Source organism: Echinops telfairi, unplaced genomic scaffold (assembly GCF_000313985.2).
Source record: "Echinops telfairi isolate 266 unplaced genomic scaffold, ASM31398v2 ScPeMD7_7469;HRSCAF=8507_0, whole genome shotgun sequence".
NCBI classification, from domain to species: domain Eukaryota; kingdom Metazoa; phylum Chordata; class Mammalia; order Afrosoricida; family Tenrecidae; genus Echinops; species Echinops telfairi.
In genome coordinates, this window is record NW_022111372.1 from 50,095,920 (window position 1) to 50,113,358 (window position 17,439).

General features: G+C 37.1%; 1 protein-coding gene across 1 annotated transcript in view; it reads right to left on the minus strand.

Annotated features, from left to right (window-relative positions):
* NSD1 (nuclear receptor binding SET domain protein 1) overlaps positions 1-17,439 on the minus strand; it is a 79,176-nt gene that overhangs the window by 49,643 nt on the left and 12,094 nt on the right. The window contains exons 3-6 of the mRNA XM_045284471.1: positions 8,946-9,070; positions 6,680-7,276; positions 5,552-5,816; positions 3,813-3,922 (exon numbers count right to left, since the gene is read on the minus strand). Of these exons, the coding sequence (XP_045140406.1) occupies positions 3,813-3,922; positions 5,552-5,816; positions 6,680-7,276; positions 8,946-9,070 (1,097 nt within the window). The remainder of the gene's footprint in view (positions 1-3,812; positions 3,923-5,551; positions 5,817-6,679; positions 7,277-8,945; positions 9,071-17,439) is intronic.

Genomic DNA, 17,439 nt, shown 5'->3' on the forward strand with positions numbered 1-17,439 from the left:
CAGTTCTCCCTGACCTATAAGGTCATTGTGAGTGGGAATCAACTTGATGGCAGACAGTTTGTGTTTGGTATTATTTGTTAGGTAACGAATCAATAGTTCACTGTTTAACAGTCACACAAAGTTGTGGAGCAAATTAATTAGAATGTTCTGCATATAGTGAACAAACATAGAAAAGATTCCAATCTTAACAGATTTGCTAATTAAAATAAGTAAAAAGCACTGAATTCATATAATATGGAAACAATTTATCTGCTCTGCTTCAGATGGAAAAAATACTGAAGAACTTTAAGAGCCCCAGCTGAAGATGTAAGTTGCTATAACTTACTTTACAGATACAGTTTGCTAAGAATATACATTAAGCCAGTGTAATATTAAGGCTATTCTCAACAGGAAATAGTTTCTTTCTGACCCATCCATAGGCTGGGTGGTCTACCTTGTAAACCATGATCGACTCATAGGGATTTAAGAGTATCATGGCTTCTCTTGTTCTAATGCCAAAATATGGGGGCCCTCTACCCTTCAAAAAGCCAAAATCAAACAGTGATTTATTAATTTTATCCAATGAGAATGGAAGATCAGAAAAGTATTTTTTAAATGATATGCTGAGCAATGAAATATGACAGGGAAAAATCAACCATGAACGTGGAACAAATGGAATGTCTAGTTGAATATCACTTTGAAAAAACACAGGTTTTTTAAAAGGTAAACATATAGGAGCTAGCAATTCCACATGTAACTATTTACACCAAGAGAAATGGCACGTCATGTATACAAAACGACTTGGTAGTAATATTCACAGCCTTTTTTAATTATGGCCTGCAGAGTGGAGGGAAATGAGCAACAACAAGCTAAATGTGCATCCATAGGAGAATGAATTTTTTTAAAATGATATAAACAGATAATGGGTGATTACTCAGCAAGAAAAAGAAATACTGATATAAGCATCATGTGTTGCGTGAAAGTAGCCAAGTTAAAATCTATAATCATTTCTGGGGGACACAATGGTTAATATGCAGAGCTAATAGGAAGGTGAAAGGATTCAATCTACCCAGAGAAGATAGCTCAGAAGAAGGTCGGGTAATCTCTGATAAAAAAGTGAGCTGTTAAAATCCTAAGGTACACAGTTCTACTTGACAATGGGAGTTATGCATGTAACAAGGGCAATGAAACATTATGAGAGCCGGATCTCAAAATTTCCAAAGCACATTTTATTTAGCACATTCTTAACATTAAAAACAATCAAACAAACCAACCACTCTAATAGTGAAACCCATTTGCGTTTTCCGTTCTATGACAACTTTCATCTTTACAGATATTTGCTTTCATAAATTTTACGCATATATGTGTACATATATGATTCTACACATGTCATCCAAGACGAAAACTAAGGCTGGATAACAGAAGTGAAAAAGCGATGCTTCTGGACAGAAGGGGTATGGCAACTGACTGAAACAAGCCATCCTAGCTTAATGGGCATATATTATACTTGGCTTTGGGTAGTAGTAACATAAGTATACACAATTGTTTAAAACTAAGAAACAGAAGAATTAAGATTTCGGCAATTCATAGGTGTAAACCTGGCCTCATATTTTTACAAACTAGTTGGCAAAACATTTGTCTGTACATTAAGTATATAAACGAAACATATTTTTCAAAACTTTATAACCCCTTAGGAAAAAACTAACAAACCACAATTTAGAAAAGAAAAACTTGTGAATGATAGAGCAAGGTTAGACATGAGCACATTAAGTAAGTATGCAGTTCTGAAACCTTGATAATTCATCTTTTCCCTTCAGCTCATTCACTTAACTGGCCCTAATTTCAGCTTTCTTATAATAAGTTTCTCAGCATCTCACTTCCACTAGTATTCTAACTTCTTGCACAATAATATTACATTTTTAATGCGGTTACAAAGGTCATTTCCATGCAAAAATGGTTAGGATTTGAAAAAAGTAAAGCCAACAGGGAAAGCACCGTAGAGGAAGATAACCACAGCCATGCTAGAATATGAGAGACAGGAGAGAGTGGAAAATCAGACAAGACTGTGCCTGAAGACTGTGTAAACTGCAAAAGGATGGTGGAAGAGAGGGAAATGAACAATAATTTAAAATACCAAGTCAAGAGACTGCTTTGAGAAGACAAACGGTGATTATAAGACATAATGATACTTTTAAAGTATAAATCACAAATAAATGAAAGTGTTATGATTTCATGCATTTTTGGATGGGGACTAACAAAAACACTAAGAGCCTTAATTTAAGATGGCAAGACACAAGTTGATGTACATATGTAAATATATTTATATATGATGATGTGGAAATAGATCTATGTGCACATATTTATAGGTTTAGTATTAAGGTCGCATATGGGCATTGGGCCTCCACTTAAGTACTCCCTCAATGCAAGAACACTTTGTTCTATTAAACTGGCATTGCATGATGCTCACCACCTTCCCAACACGATTGCTGAAGACAAAGTGGGTGCATAAGCAAATGTGGTGAAGAAAGCTGATGGTGCCCAGCTATCAAAAGATATAGCATTTGGGGTCTTAAAGGCTTGAAGGTAAACAAGCGGCCATCTAGCTCAGAAGCAACAAAGCCCACATGGAAGAAGCACACCAGCCTGTGTGATCATGAGATGTCGAGGGGATCAGGTATCAGGCATCAAAGAACAAAAATCATACCACTGAGAATGAGGGGCAGTACGGAGTGGGGACACAAAGCCCATCTGTAGGTAATTGAATATCCCCTTACAGAAGGGTCATAAGGAAAAGACGAGCCAGTCAGGATGCAGTGTATCAACGATGAAACATACAACTTTCCTCTAGTTCTTGAATGCTTCCTCCCCCAACTATCATGATCCCAATTCTACCTTACAAATCCCGCTATACCAGAGGATGTACACTGGTACAGATAGGAACTGGAAACACAGGGAATCCAGGACAGATGATCCCTTCAAGACCAGTGGTGAGATAGGAGGAAAGGTGGGGTAGAAAGGGGGAACAGATTACAAGGATCCACATATTACCCCCTCCCTGGGTGACAGTCAACAAGAAAGTAGGTGAAGGGCGACATCGAACAGTGTAAGACATGATAAAATAATAATAATTTATAAATTATCAAGGATCCATGAAGGAGGGGGTTAAATGAGGAGCGGATACCAAGGGCTCAAGTAGAAAGCAAATGTTTTAAGAATGATGAAGGCAATAAATGTACAAATGTGCTTGGGGGAAAAAAGATATATTCTATGAAGAGGGCAACAAATGTACAAATGTGCTAGACACAATGGATGTATGTATGGATTGTGATGAGTTGTACGATCCCCCAATAAAATTATTAAAAAAAAAAAAAGACTGCACGACACAAGACAGAAGGAAAAAACCCTCACGCTTAAAATCCGTACATTATATTTCATCTACTATTTAGGGATGCTTTCTGGGCTACTTAAGACCAAGTCAAAAAAAAAAAAAAAAAGACCAAGTCTGCAAACAGAGACTCAGGTGAAATATTTCTACTGGATATTCAACAGGCTGCGTCTTTTCTGAGCTATTATAAGGTTAATGGCTGAAAGTCTGGTAAAAGGTTTTGATCCCAGACATGGAAGGAAAACTTAAAATGTTGCATTTTCAAGAAACTATCTCAAACAAATACCCCGTAAGTGAAAAACTGCCTGTTTAATACAGGGTCTTGTAGACAAATCATGTGTATGGACATTCCATGTATAGGAATGTTATCAATATGAAAAAAAAATTTTAATACCATCTTTTCTAGATTAGTATTTATACCATCTTAGAATTGACTTAAATAACATACCTTTTTAGACAGGCCCATATCTCCCTTCTTGGGCATAAATCCAGGATCTAAATCATTGGACTCAAGAAGTTTCTTAGTTGGTTTTCTCTGACGTTTACTTTCATAATTTCCTGAAACAAATGTATTTTTCTTTAGATGACTTAAAAACAAGCCATTTCCAAATATATAACACGTAAAATGAGTCACAATATTTCTGATGTCTTATCATGTTGTGTGTCATGCAGGATGACTATTTATTTTGAAATATTGGTTAACAAAATAAGCAAAACAAGTGAATAGCTCTTGAAGCAGAGTCAATCTAATGTGAAAATATACTATTTATTTATAATCACACATGAATTCAGGAAGAAATCCAAAAGTGGAAATGCTTTTAAAGCAATTAATTTGTGAAAAGGACAATTACAGGAAGTGAGGTGAAGTAAAGCTGTATTTCTAAGCACAAGCTGACTGAGAAAGTTGTTCTTGCACTGTATCGACATACATAGAAAGACGGTGGCAAAGGATAAGCATTAGGTTGACCACGGAAAGTCTGTTAGTATACAGAGAGAGGATCAGTGGGAGAAAAATCTGCTTATTCCAGACTAGGAAACCCTATGGGGCAGGTTTTCTGTCACAACGGGTTGCTATGAATAGGAATAGGCTAGACAAGATCTATATTAATAAGGATTGCTGTAAGAAGTTATGTAAACGAGCCCCATACCAGTGGTGTGGCGCTGGAAATTATGACTAAAATAGTCATAATATTTACTGTTCTTTCTTACATATTTTTAAGAGAAGGAATATCACAAGCTGTTGTTGGGAATGTAAAAACAAAGTTATACCCCATTTTTAAAGCTAAAGAGGAGCAGGTTTCTTCTTTGGCTGATTGCAATATTAAATAGTCACAAGTTTAATTAAAGACAATATGCTTACATCCTAAGCCTCACCATATAATATACCATATGAAGCAAGATAAAGTGCGAGGTAACTGGTAACGAATTTTGGGTAACATGAACACTTATTAGATGCTTTCTAATCTATCAGGTAAGTTACACCATATATAATTACATTATGATCTAAAACAAGTTCAGGTTACAGACCCCCGTAATTTATGAGTGCCAGTACCTGATGTTCTTGCTGCTTCACGAGTTTGAAGCACCCTGCCCCCAAACCCTGTTCTCCTGGTTGGCTGATCCAAAAACCAGGAAGAGTAACAATGAAGCACAGACAATAACTGTAGAAACTTTGTTTCTTGAGAGTGTGCAACAGATAGATTCATGGTAAATAACTATTTCCAATGTGTTAGCACATTAGATTGGGAGTGGGGATCAGTTCGCCAAAGTGGATGCACTCATTCCTCACAAATCAACGTGATTGTTAGCTTCCAAAGTCAGGGACTTGGTGTGAAAATTGCTTATGCAAAAGTGTAGGGTGGCCACATTATTACACAACTGTCTAATTACATCATCAAACCCTCACTGAGAAAGAGGGGCCACAAAGTTGACACATAATCTTAACCATCACAAGGAAGCATGACTCTCACTTGGCATTTCATATTCATTATTGCTAACTGTATGTCATTAATGCACAAAATACTCAGGTAGTAGAACTTCACTATTGCCGCTGATGCAAAATGATGTCAATGAGCTCATCGATTAAGAAGAACTAGGTCCAGTTTATAATACAGAGACAAATTACTAATGTCTCTAATTTTTTCTTAGCACACGTACATATATGCAGAGGTCCCATTCCCACCTTACCTGATGGTTTAACTACCAATTCCTCAGTCTCAAGAGCAAGTCTTGGCGAGACTCCAGGAGCCATAGGAACAGATAAGGTCAGCTGTGGCAGCTCAGCATGTCCACCTGCAAGCTCTGACTGGGCCACGGGCCCTTCTAAAAATGGAGCCTCCCTTTCAAGAACTGGAGGTTCTTCTTTGGTTGAAATCAAAGAATTCTCATCCACCTGCTTGTTCTGAGTACCAGATCGACATTGAAGGCTTTCCTCTTCAGAGCGGGAACTTACCTGACAATAATAAATGAAAAGGCAATCAACAGACTCAAGTTGTTGTGATTTGGGTGACAAAATATAATACAGCTAAGTGATAAACAGGCAGTCCCCAGGTTATGAAGGAGTCTGGTTTTAAGTCAAATTTGTATGTCAAGTCTAACCCAGAGTGTTGAAACTCTTTACATTAGTCTGGGCATTCCCAACAGTAAAATCAGAACCAATTCAAATTCTAAATATTAGTGTGAAGTAGAATGTTAACCTGAATGGTGACAATTAGAAGTCAAAGCGCAGAAATGGGAGTCATGATAGAGGCAGTGGTGAACCCTTTTAAAGGCCTGATGCTGGTGTTGTTATTATTATTATTGTCTGAATTGTGGAGAGTGAGACACATTCAAAGTAGCATGACAGGCCAGTCTAAAGATAGCACTAGGGCTCTGGCAATCAAAAGAGATCATTGCTATGAAACATGTACACTGCCCTGCTTCTCTAAGAGAGGAATTAAGTTTCTGCCAAGGCATTGACCAGTAATGATTATTCTGGGTATTTACCACTTCACTGGCCAGGAATGAACTAATAAGTACTAGTTCAATGTCCAGGTCCCAACAGATACATATAGTACCTTATCGATTATTCAAATGTATGTCTTAGTATATAATATATATGCATATAAAACACTAAGAAATATTTCTAAATACACAAAAACATTTTAAACAATAACAGAATGCTAATAAAAGCAACTACACATGGCATTGTGCTGAAGAACCTGTATATGTATATAGGCATACATTACTGTAAAAAAGTATTACAGAAAGAATTCTTTAGGCAGTTTAGATAGGATATAAAAAGAAAAAAGATCATGATTAAAGGATAACACTTACTCTTGTTTCACTGCCGTCTTGTGTAATACCGGAAGGGGCATTCGTGAGGTAACCTCCCTCCTCAATAATTTTTTTCAACATTTCGGGAAAATCACTTGCAGCACTTAAATTGTCACTCGCTGCTTCATCTTGCACTTTAATATTATGCAAATTTGCCCTCATTTTGAAACGATTGAACCAACCCCTACTTGCAACAAATTCTTCATTATAATCACCTTCGTTTCCTGCACGGGCAGCTTTTAAATCACTGAAAAGGCTTTGGGCCTTTTCTTGCACTAAAGTAAGGCTAACAGGTTTATCACGCTGATTTTGATCATCTAACCAAATTAGCAATAACTTTTCCATTTCAATCATTAAACCATTGCGTTGTTTAGTAATAATTGTAGCTTTCATCGGGGCAGAGCCTTTCACATGCTCCATTATTCTCACTTTATCCTTTAAAACGTTTCCAATCGTTGACCGACTGCAGCCTAATGCTTTTCCAATGACTGATGGCCGTTCACCTCTCTCCGCTCGCTTTATTATTTCCACTTTATTTTCAATCGTGATCGTTTTCCTTTTCTTTGTTACATCACCAGCAGTTGCATCGGATTTACGCTTTGGAGGCATGGTTATAAGGGTAAATAAGAGGAAAATTTAAGCCAAATACAAAGTTACATACTCAACACAGTGTTAAAGGCAAAGCGATCCGACTTAAGAGTCAGATTGTGTTCTCCGTCAAATTGCTGAAGCCAAGCAATGTTTCCACGAGCATAACGTAGTGCGCTTGTTCGTTATTATGAACCATTGTATTTAACTCAAATTTTTAACACAACATGTTGTACAACAGTCTATTCTTAAGCACTAGCTGTATTTAAGTTAGACATCCTTAACCTGGGAACTTAATACACAAGGAACCGATTTTTTAAAATTTAAGTATATAACAAACAAAAGGTTTCTGTCTACAGTTGCCAACAATGAGCTCCTTTACATTAAAATTGGTAATTAATGGGATAAAAATATGCATTTGTTTTATCTTATATGTATTTGAGAACAATAAAATAATTCAATAAATGAGGATACCCGCTAATAAAAGCAGAAGATATAACGCAAATCTGCAAGTCTTTGTTTAATAACATTTCCTGATGTTAAAACCATCAGGAAATAGCTAATCGGATGTCTTTTTGGAGCCACAGTAATCCCCCACATACTGCTTCCTACTCAAGAGGTAAAATATGGCTTCAAAGAAGAATTTACAACTGAATACTGCCTAACTTCCACTGTCATACAACATGTGATAAAGCATCATTGATAATGTAATCTAGCTAAAGATGTTTAAATTGAACTTATCAAACCATTAGGTCAAACCAATTGACTTAAGAACAAATGTAGGGTATAAAAACACCAAGCTGAGCAATACTCATAACAAAGAAATCACCCAAGTCTATAAAGTAAATGGTCTATGTAAGTATCCACCACTCTCTGCTTAGGCAAAGAGGGTCATGAAAAAGGTGAACTGTTCTAGATTTTAAAAGATTTAAGAGATATAATGGGTTATTACGTGACATTACAAGTAACATTTACTACTTGGTTTTGATTAATCAAGGGTATGGAAAAAGAGGGTACATTTGAATATGGGCTGATATTAGATAAATTGATCTGTGATAATATAAAATTGGTTTATGTTCTATATTTTACAGGTATATAATAAAGTATTTCGGGGTATAATGTTATTTCCAAAAAACTTGATTAGTACTCCTCTTCAAAACAATACTATGGTTTAGTAAATTTAAAAGCAAAGCAACTTGACTATCATAGTAGCATTGATAAAAATATTTGAAAAATAGCTTACAGTGATGGTCTTATAACTTAGTAGCACATTTATTAAAAATCATTTAATTGTATACTTCAAGTGGGTGAATTTTATGACTTACATGTAATTACACCTTGAATAAAATTTTTTAGGTCCCTTATCAAAGCTGAATTATAAACTAAAAATGTTTTATCATTTGTTTCATATCATATATTTCATTTCATTTAATATACTACAACAATATCTTTAAGTTATTAAATATTCATTGAAAGCAAAGGAAAAATCACAAATATGTTGATTCACTTAAATCTTGACTCATTCTTAGAGGCTATGTCTGGGCTAGGAGCTAAGAATAAAAACTAAAAAGGCAATATCCTCAGCTAAGGAAATTAATGCCTGATGAAGATACAAAGTGATGGCAAAACTGCAGTATCTTAAAGGACAAAGAACATCTCCTGAAAAGATGGAACATACCTTAAGTACCTGTTCCTGAACCTTCTTTTGTTTTTTCTTAGGAGCAAATATCTGATCATATTCTTCAGTATATTCTAGAAGCCATTTGCTTGGCTTCCTCAGGCGTTTCTTCTCCGATGGAATAGCTATAAGAAGAATTCAGCATTACTCTATAGCAACACCAACTGTTTCCATGCATGTATTCATCTCTATACTCTCAAAGTTACAGCGGTGGAAAAGTACCTAGCAAAAAAAATTGTGGCATCCACATGGCTCAGAAATTATATGGTATGGCTTCAAATACCAGCCCCCCCCCACAAAATATCATGGAAAATGTGTAATACTAGAGAAAGAAAATTAGATTATTCTAGAAATACACAAACACTACTCAATCTAAAGGGTAAGCTAAACTTAATGTTATACAGTTACTGATAATTGTATAAATAAAACCAATGTATACCTAACGTAAAGAAATAAATTCTGAATCAGGTAATCTGATAAAAGAAACCATGGGTTATTTTAAACATCTTCCTGAATCATTTTAGATAGAATATTTACCTAATGAACACAACTGCATTAATTTCCAAAGTACTTTACAGTTTATCAACTAAGTATATGATTGCAGAATGAATTTCACATAACTGCAAACGTTCTATACAGATTATAAATATAAAATTAATGACATGTACAAATACTATCAATGACATTTAATGTCTTATAGACCAAGAACAAATATTTTAAAATATAGGATTTGAAGTATTTAATGGGTAAGTTTAATGGTGAAATCAACTTAATAATATCATTTTATGACTCATAAAATAATTCTATATTCTGTCCTACTTTTAATACACATAACTTACCATAGTCATTTTACTAGTGCCTGCAGTAGTGCACACAAAAGGCACGGAGCATTCTATGGTCTGACTGAGGAAGAAGGTGCTCCTGGTTTGTGTGGTGCCAAAACTGATGCTCTCTACCAAAATGAGAGAGTACGGAATGCTGAAGTAGGGACCAAATAGAAAATATGTAACAATACTTCTCTAGAACTCAAGGGGAGAATACATCTGGTTCTATGCTCCTAATTGGACAATTTTAACCTGGTTTCTAACCAGCCCTTGGTGAACTAGGATATGTGCTAATTTCCACTGAGACTAAAGCAGTTCCTTTCAAGACTCTCAAGAACCTTCGCAGTCCACACAGAAGGAGTCAAAGTAGAAACACCATTAAGTGAACTGGGCTTTACCTCAAACACACCTGGTATTGCTTATCGATGAGACATCCTCATGTGACAAGAAGTGGATGACTGTCCTCCCAAGGTTATGGAATTGACAGTCGGACTTTGACCATACCCAAAGATTGGTGGTCTGGGACTACAGTACAATATAGTTACAGTTGCAGTGTTAGGTTGCTAGCCATAAGGTCATTTGCTTGAAACCACCAGCCATTCCAACCAAACCACCAAAAAGGAGTAACACACTTAGCATACCTTAAACTGAAAGAACTCAACAAAAAAGTCAAGCCTCCAGTTGTAATGTTGAAATTTTTCTATAGGAAAATGATGCAGGAAGCATCAAAAAAAGATGGAAAGGAAACATAGTCACAATAGCAAAAAGAACTGGTCCACATTCCACCATTTCAGGAATTAGTATAGAAGCAAAAATCAAAGGTACTAAAGGAAGACGTTCAAGCTGCACTGGAAAAATTAGACGGGGCGCAAAAGTTGCAAACACTGAAGGAATAACAATCAGAATGTTGCAACAAGGCTGATAAAGCAATCTAGAGTTGGAGGACAGCTACTTGGACAACTAAATGGAACAGATCCAAATTAGTACCAATCTCATAGAAAGTTAACTCAACAGAATGCGCAAGTTACAGAATAGTATCATTAAGATCACATTTGAGTAAAATTTCACTGAAAATCACCCAACAATGGTTGTAGCAGAATACTGAAGGGGAGCTTGGAAAAACTGAGGCCAATAGGTTAACATAATGATAAATGGTGAAAAAATTGAAGTTGTCAAGGATTTTTGTCTTACTTGGATCCTAAATCACTATTAATGGAAGCAGCCATCAAGAGATCAAAAGGAGAGTTACATTGGGCAAACCTGCTGTACAAGACTGCACGAGAGTGTTGAAAAGCAAGGGAGATTACTTTGACTAAGGTAAGCCTGGCCCAAGCCATGGTTATTTTTAACTCCCTTAAAAAGCATGTGACACTAAATATGATAGACTGACAACAAACCAATGGGTCTGAATTGTGCTGCTGACAAAGAGAAATGTAATAATCTTCACAGACATACATGATTTCCTCTCCCTTATCTTGACTTAAATTTCCATTAGGTTTTGCTTATCACTTTTATTAGAGTACCTGTTATTTTGGGATGACTTTAGCACAATATTGTGGCCGTCTTCTTCCCCCATCTTGAAAAACTGATTTTGGTTGAAGTGGGGTCTCCTCTGTTACAGTGGTTTTAAAGATGTATATATCTAGGGAGCGGTAAATGGTTGCTGGGTGCTAGGCAGGCTCTCTCTGCCTTGTATCTATGTACTAGAGTTGCTTATTGGGAGACCAGATTAGAAGATTACGTGACATGGGAGCAGAAGCCTGCCTTCATTCTTAGTGTTTATCCTTATAGTCTTGCACTCATACAACATTTGTCCTTTTGTGATTGACTAACTTAACTCAGAATATTGATTTCCAGCTCCCTAAAAAACAATGAAACCATGAAATACCTTGTTACATGGTGGGAGCCAGTAGTTTCGAATTGTTGACCTTATAGGTAGACATCCACCAGGGCTCCTCAAGTAACCTAGAAATGCCCCAGATTATCTCAAGCAGTTATTTCAAAAGTAACTAAAACAAAAAAGTAATCATTTCCTTTTCACATTCTGCACACACAAAAAATAAATAACAAGTCCAAACACATCTAGGTCAATGAATAGTAACTGCTTTCTGCTCTCAGGCAATAAGATCAATGAAGTATATGCTGTGTAAGATAATGTTCATAATGTAGCATTCATGAATCTAATTCTCACTTTAAATTGCCAGTTATGTTTCCAATTGCTAATCAAAAGGTTGGAATTCATATCCACCCAGTGACTCCGTAAGATAAAGACCCAATGACCTGAAACAATTCCCTTGAATAAGCCCAAACCCAATGTCAAGTGGATTCTGCCTCATGTCAATCCTAATCACTGTCTCTGTGCTTGAGCCAGCTGTTGCACCATTAGCTCTATCTACCTCATTGAGGCTCTCCCTTTCCTCATCTCATGGTGTCCTTTTCCAGCTTCTGGTCTGTCCAGCAACATATACAAAGCACATGGGATGAAATCTCATCATCCTCACTTCTAAGCAGCACTCTGGCTATCGAGCCCTCCCAAAACAAATTTGTTAGTTCTTCTGACAATCCACGGTACAATCAGCATTCCTCAACATCTCCAAAATTAGATTCTATCCGATCGTCTCTAGTATTCTTTATTCAAAGTTCTGCTTCCACGGGCATGGTAGGAAACTGAAAATACCAAGCCTTGGTTAGGTCAGCTGCCCTTTAGTCCACAGGTGCTTTATCTGCTCTTTAACACTTTAAAGAGGTCTTGTGCAGAAGACTGGCTTAATGTAATCAGACATTTGATTTCTTTTTTTTACTAATAATCTTTTATTCAATAAAAACTGAGTGGTGTGAGTGGCAAAACAGGGAGGGTAAAGGGAGAATGTGTAGGAAAGAGGGAACCGATTACATGGAACTGTGTGTGACCTCCTCCCTGGGGGACAGACAACCGAAAAGTGGATGAAGGGAGACGTCGGACAGGGCAAGATATGACAAAATACCCATTTATAAACTATCAAGGGCTCATGCGGGAGGGGGGAGCGGGGAGGGAGGGGAAAAATGAGGACCTAATGTCGGGGGTTTAAATGGAGAGAAAATGTTTTGAGAAACAATGTACACATGCGCTTTACACAATTGATGTGTGTATGGATTGGGAAACAGTTATATGAGCCCCTAATAAAATGTTAAAAACAAAAACAAAAAACTGAGTCATGTGCAAATATGTGTGTGATACAAAGATGAGTAAGATTCTGACATTAGGAACTTGTAATATACATATAGAAACAAGATCTTGGTAAAACAAAAAAACCCTGTATTTCCAGGTAGAAAGCGATAAGGACCTTACTAGGTTACTGTAGATAGATGATAGATAGGTAGATACATACATAGCTAGATAAGAAGACAAAGAGATTACTTCTAAGTTTAAGATCTAGAAATCTGTTACAAGGTTTGTGTTTCTGTTGGAAGGAGAGATGTTGATAAAAAGTTCATGGTCCCCAGTCGACATCTGATTTCTTGACTGATACTTCCACGAACGTTGATTGTGGATCCAAGTAAAATGAAATCCTTGAGAACTTCAGTATTTTCTATTTATGAATGGCATTTTCTCTGCTGGTCCTCTTGTGATGAAATTTTGTTTTCATTACAAGAAAGTTGTGTGTTCGGTACCCATACTGAAGGCTGTATTCTTCCATCTTCATTTCACAGGTTGTTAATAAGCCTTCCTCCCATCATGATGTTGGGATCTTCTTGTAGTGCAGATTCTTGGTTTACGTGCTTAGCATACAGTTTGAATAACTATGTTGAAATGATACAACTGTGACATTACATCTTTCCTAATTATAAACCACAGTATGCCTTTATTGTGTTTGAACAACTGCTATCTTGGTTTATGTAAAGTTTCCGCAAGCGAATAATTAAGAATTCTGAAATTCTCATTCTTTGCAATGTGCAATGCAGTGAATTACCTATATAGCTCTTTTAGGCTTAGTCTTTGTTATTCCCATCAAATATCCTTCCCTTTTCCTGATGAGTCTGGGTAAAAGGTAGGGAAGGATACTAATTGGATTATATGATTCAACTGTGGGTGACTGCTGTCCCACTCAGTATAAAATAAGTCATCTCAGAAGCAGGAAGGAGGGGATTTCACTACCAGCAAAAGAGAAGAGGTAAGACAATGTCTTTTGAATCATGAGATCCCTGAACACTCAACCTCCCCGAATCAGGAGACAACGTTGACACCAGAAGACCGTAACAGAACTAGGTTTTTCCCAGTCCACAGAGCAAAAGCCCAGAGAATAAGTAAAGCTTTTGGAAGTTGAATGCCTGAGTATTTAATTGGGGAAGCTGGAATCATTGACTAATGAGCTGGGGCTGAGTGCCCTTCATTTACAGCAGAGTGGCATGCCTTTTGGGCATTTATTAGCAACCCTAAAACCCTTTCCAACAGTGCTCAAGCAGGGCAAAGAACAACTGTGCAGTGACTGAACTGTATTGTGATCATTTTGCACCTGAACTGTAGCCAGTTAAAATACCTCCATGAACCCCATAATAAAACAAAAAAAAACCCCATAATCTGTGAGTTATCTGTGGCCACTGCAATCAATTATTGAATCCAGCTACAAACGTAGAGTGCTATGGGAAAGACAGGTGGTGTTAGAATACAGTGAACAGGATTAAAGGGGGATGGAGGGTAGTAGGATGTCTGACTTATGCCTTGTGGTAACCTGCACTCTGAGCTGCAGGAGGAGGTTGTTTTCTCACAGGTAGTGTCAGAAGTGAGATATAGAGCAATGGCTCCAGACTTATTGAAGGATGGGGTTTTGGGTAAGAGAAAGGTGGAAGGGTAACTTTTTAATCTTTAGTTACATTGGTTATTATTACTTGTAATGGCTGAAAGGAATGTATGAAATTATCTGCTACAGTGGAAAAAGTTGGTTCCGGATTGGTCTGGGGCAAAAGTCAGGGTCTACTGGACACATCCTGCCAGAGGCCCAAGGCCATATGCATATAATTTAAAGTGAACCAGACGTCCCGCTTTTGGCAGGACAGTCCCGATTTTGAACAATTTTTCCCACATCCCGCGGTGTTTTAAAAAAGTCCCGGTTTTTGGAAAGAATGCACAACAAGCTAGGTATACGGTTTTCGGCTGCCATGTGGCTATTTCGCCAGGATATGAGTTTATCTATGGTGTCCCGCTTTACCAATGTTAAAATCTGGTCACCTTAATATAATTGAAGAAACAGCCCAGGAATGAAGAAGAAAATATGCAATGAGTGTTTTTTTCATAGAATTATGGGTGTTTATTTAATTGTACTATGGATGTTGAATGTGGCTCCTAACTGAATTTTTAATAGGTTTACTTGATGGAAATTATTAGAAAGAGCTTTTAAGCCCACCTTCAGCCTATAATTGATTAGATATGCTAAATGGGATGAGGGATTGCCAGGAAGGAACAGCCTTTATTTTAAACCAGAAATTTATGTAGACGAAACCTCAGAATTATCAAGGCAACTGAAGGTTTACATTTGAAGGGAAGACCAGCAGAGAAATAAAGACTATGGAATTTTTAAATTTTAAAATTAAGTGCATTCAGGCACAAAAGCCCATACCCAGAGAAAATCCCTTTGAGGACAAGAATTTAAGGGAGCCAGTCAGATTGGTATGCTCACTGTGGTAACAACCTTGGTTCACTTGTTAAATGGCAGTGGGGAAGATGCAGCAATGAAGAGAAAGGTTAAATTTGGAAGCTAGGTTAGCAGAACCTAGCTTGGAGAAAGTTTAAATTTGGAAGATGAGAGATAAAATGTCTGATTGTTCTAAATTTAGGGATTTGTGAACCTTTGGATCGAGAACCTATGGGCACAGTCTAGCTTCAGGGGTAAAGGACTGATGAAAATGAGAATGGGCTAGCTGTTCTGAAGTGCAGGGAGGTAGAAACTGTTACCCAAGCTTGCAAGCAGTACACCCAATTGACCTACCATGGATAGCTACAACTGAGAAAACAAGAACATAACCTGTGGTGAGAATTTTAATTGGTCCCTCTCATTAGGTATTGAAATTAAGTGTATTTAATTTATCAAGTCATATTCATGCCCTGATTTTATATATTTGTATCTATTAATAAACATTGTGATACTTAAAAAAAACACACACACAACCATGTGGACAAGAGATGTTTGACACCGTGAGCTGGTTTAAACTGCCAGAATTTGATTGCTTGCTCTGGATAGGCTTCGCTTATGGCAAATGGCCAAAGTTCCAAAAGGAACAGAATATCCTTCAGTTCAAGAAATATATCGCCTCACAGATTTTTTTTTTTTTTTTTTTGCCTCACAGATTTTGTCTACAGGCAATTTAAAAACTGGAAATCTTAAAATGGGGAGAAATGCATGCAGTGGCTAGCTTATAATAAGCTTTTATGGGTGTGTTCACAGTAAATATTATTAAAAGGGGAAGTCGATTCCTTATGTATAAAAAGGACAATACCTTAAATAAATAAAAAACAAACAAGGCAGCACCGGCAATGCAGTGAATACCTGTAATGACTCTTCTAGTCCTACTCTTTGTTCCTCCTACAGAAGGGCCGGTGTTTTCATGTTGCGTCTCATTAAGAAGGTGTGGGAAAATGCGGGTTGGATTATATGATTAAGCTGTGAGTTACTGTTATCCTGCCAGATATATAGATTTCTGTTTCTTAGAATGATCTGGAAAAGATGGTTTGGGGAGGGATGCTGACACAATCGTAGTTCTTCCCAGAATCACTTGAAATAGATTTTTTTTCCCCTAGTGGGTTGCTGTAGGACCAAGACCAAGGATGCAGCTACATGTGCCAGAAGTAGGGTTGAGCCCTTGGGAAGAGACTGCGACTATCTCCTCTGAGTTTGTATGTCCAAATTACCTAGGTGCTGATGGGATGGATTGTACTTCCTGTTCCACTTGGCAAAACTAGAGTTGACTGTAATGTGATACTACATTGTGGTCAAGAGAGGGCCCAACAATCTTGAACCTAACTAAGTAGCCTAACCCAATATGAATCAGAATGAAGAACTACCTGCTAGACTGGTCTCATTACTAGCCATCCAGACTGACACATTGGCTGAACCTGGTGTCGCTTAAGGAGGAAAAGTTTGGGTAAAAAGCAAAAGACAAATGTAAAGAATAAATAGCTGAAAACAAATTAATGAATCTGGATAATGCAACAAGGAAAAACCTAACATTATTCTTAATCCTCAAGAGACTCGGGGCAAGGGAATAATCTTCTCTCAGTTAAATTTTATCAGGGGATAGGAATCACAAAGTTGAAACCACTTTTGAAGAACCTGAATAGATCAGATGAAACATTCTTATCTCCTCTGAATACTGGGTGCATTCACGGTAAAATTATTAAAGGTGGTAGAGGGTGGGGTGCTAAATCATTCATTAATGCAAGGACAGTGGCTTAGAAGGGCCAGAGGTTGGCCTGAAGGGCAGTGAATTACTTATGGTTCTTCTAGCCAGACCTCTAGTTATTCCCACCACGACTTTTCCCTGATTAAATCTGGGTAAGATGGGAGAAAATACTGATTGGATTCTGATTTAACTATGTATGATTGTTAAACATACACATTAACTGTGAGTGTCATCCTGGTGGATATGAATGAGCCATCTCTAGACCAGAGCATGTACACTGGTACAGATAGGAACTG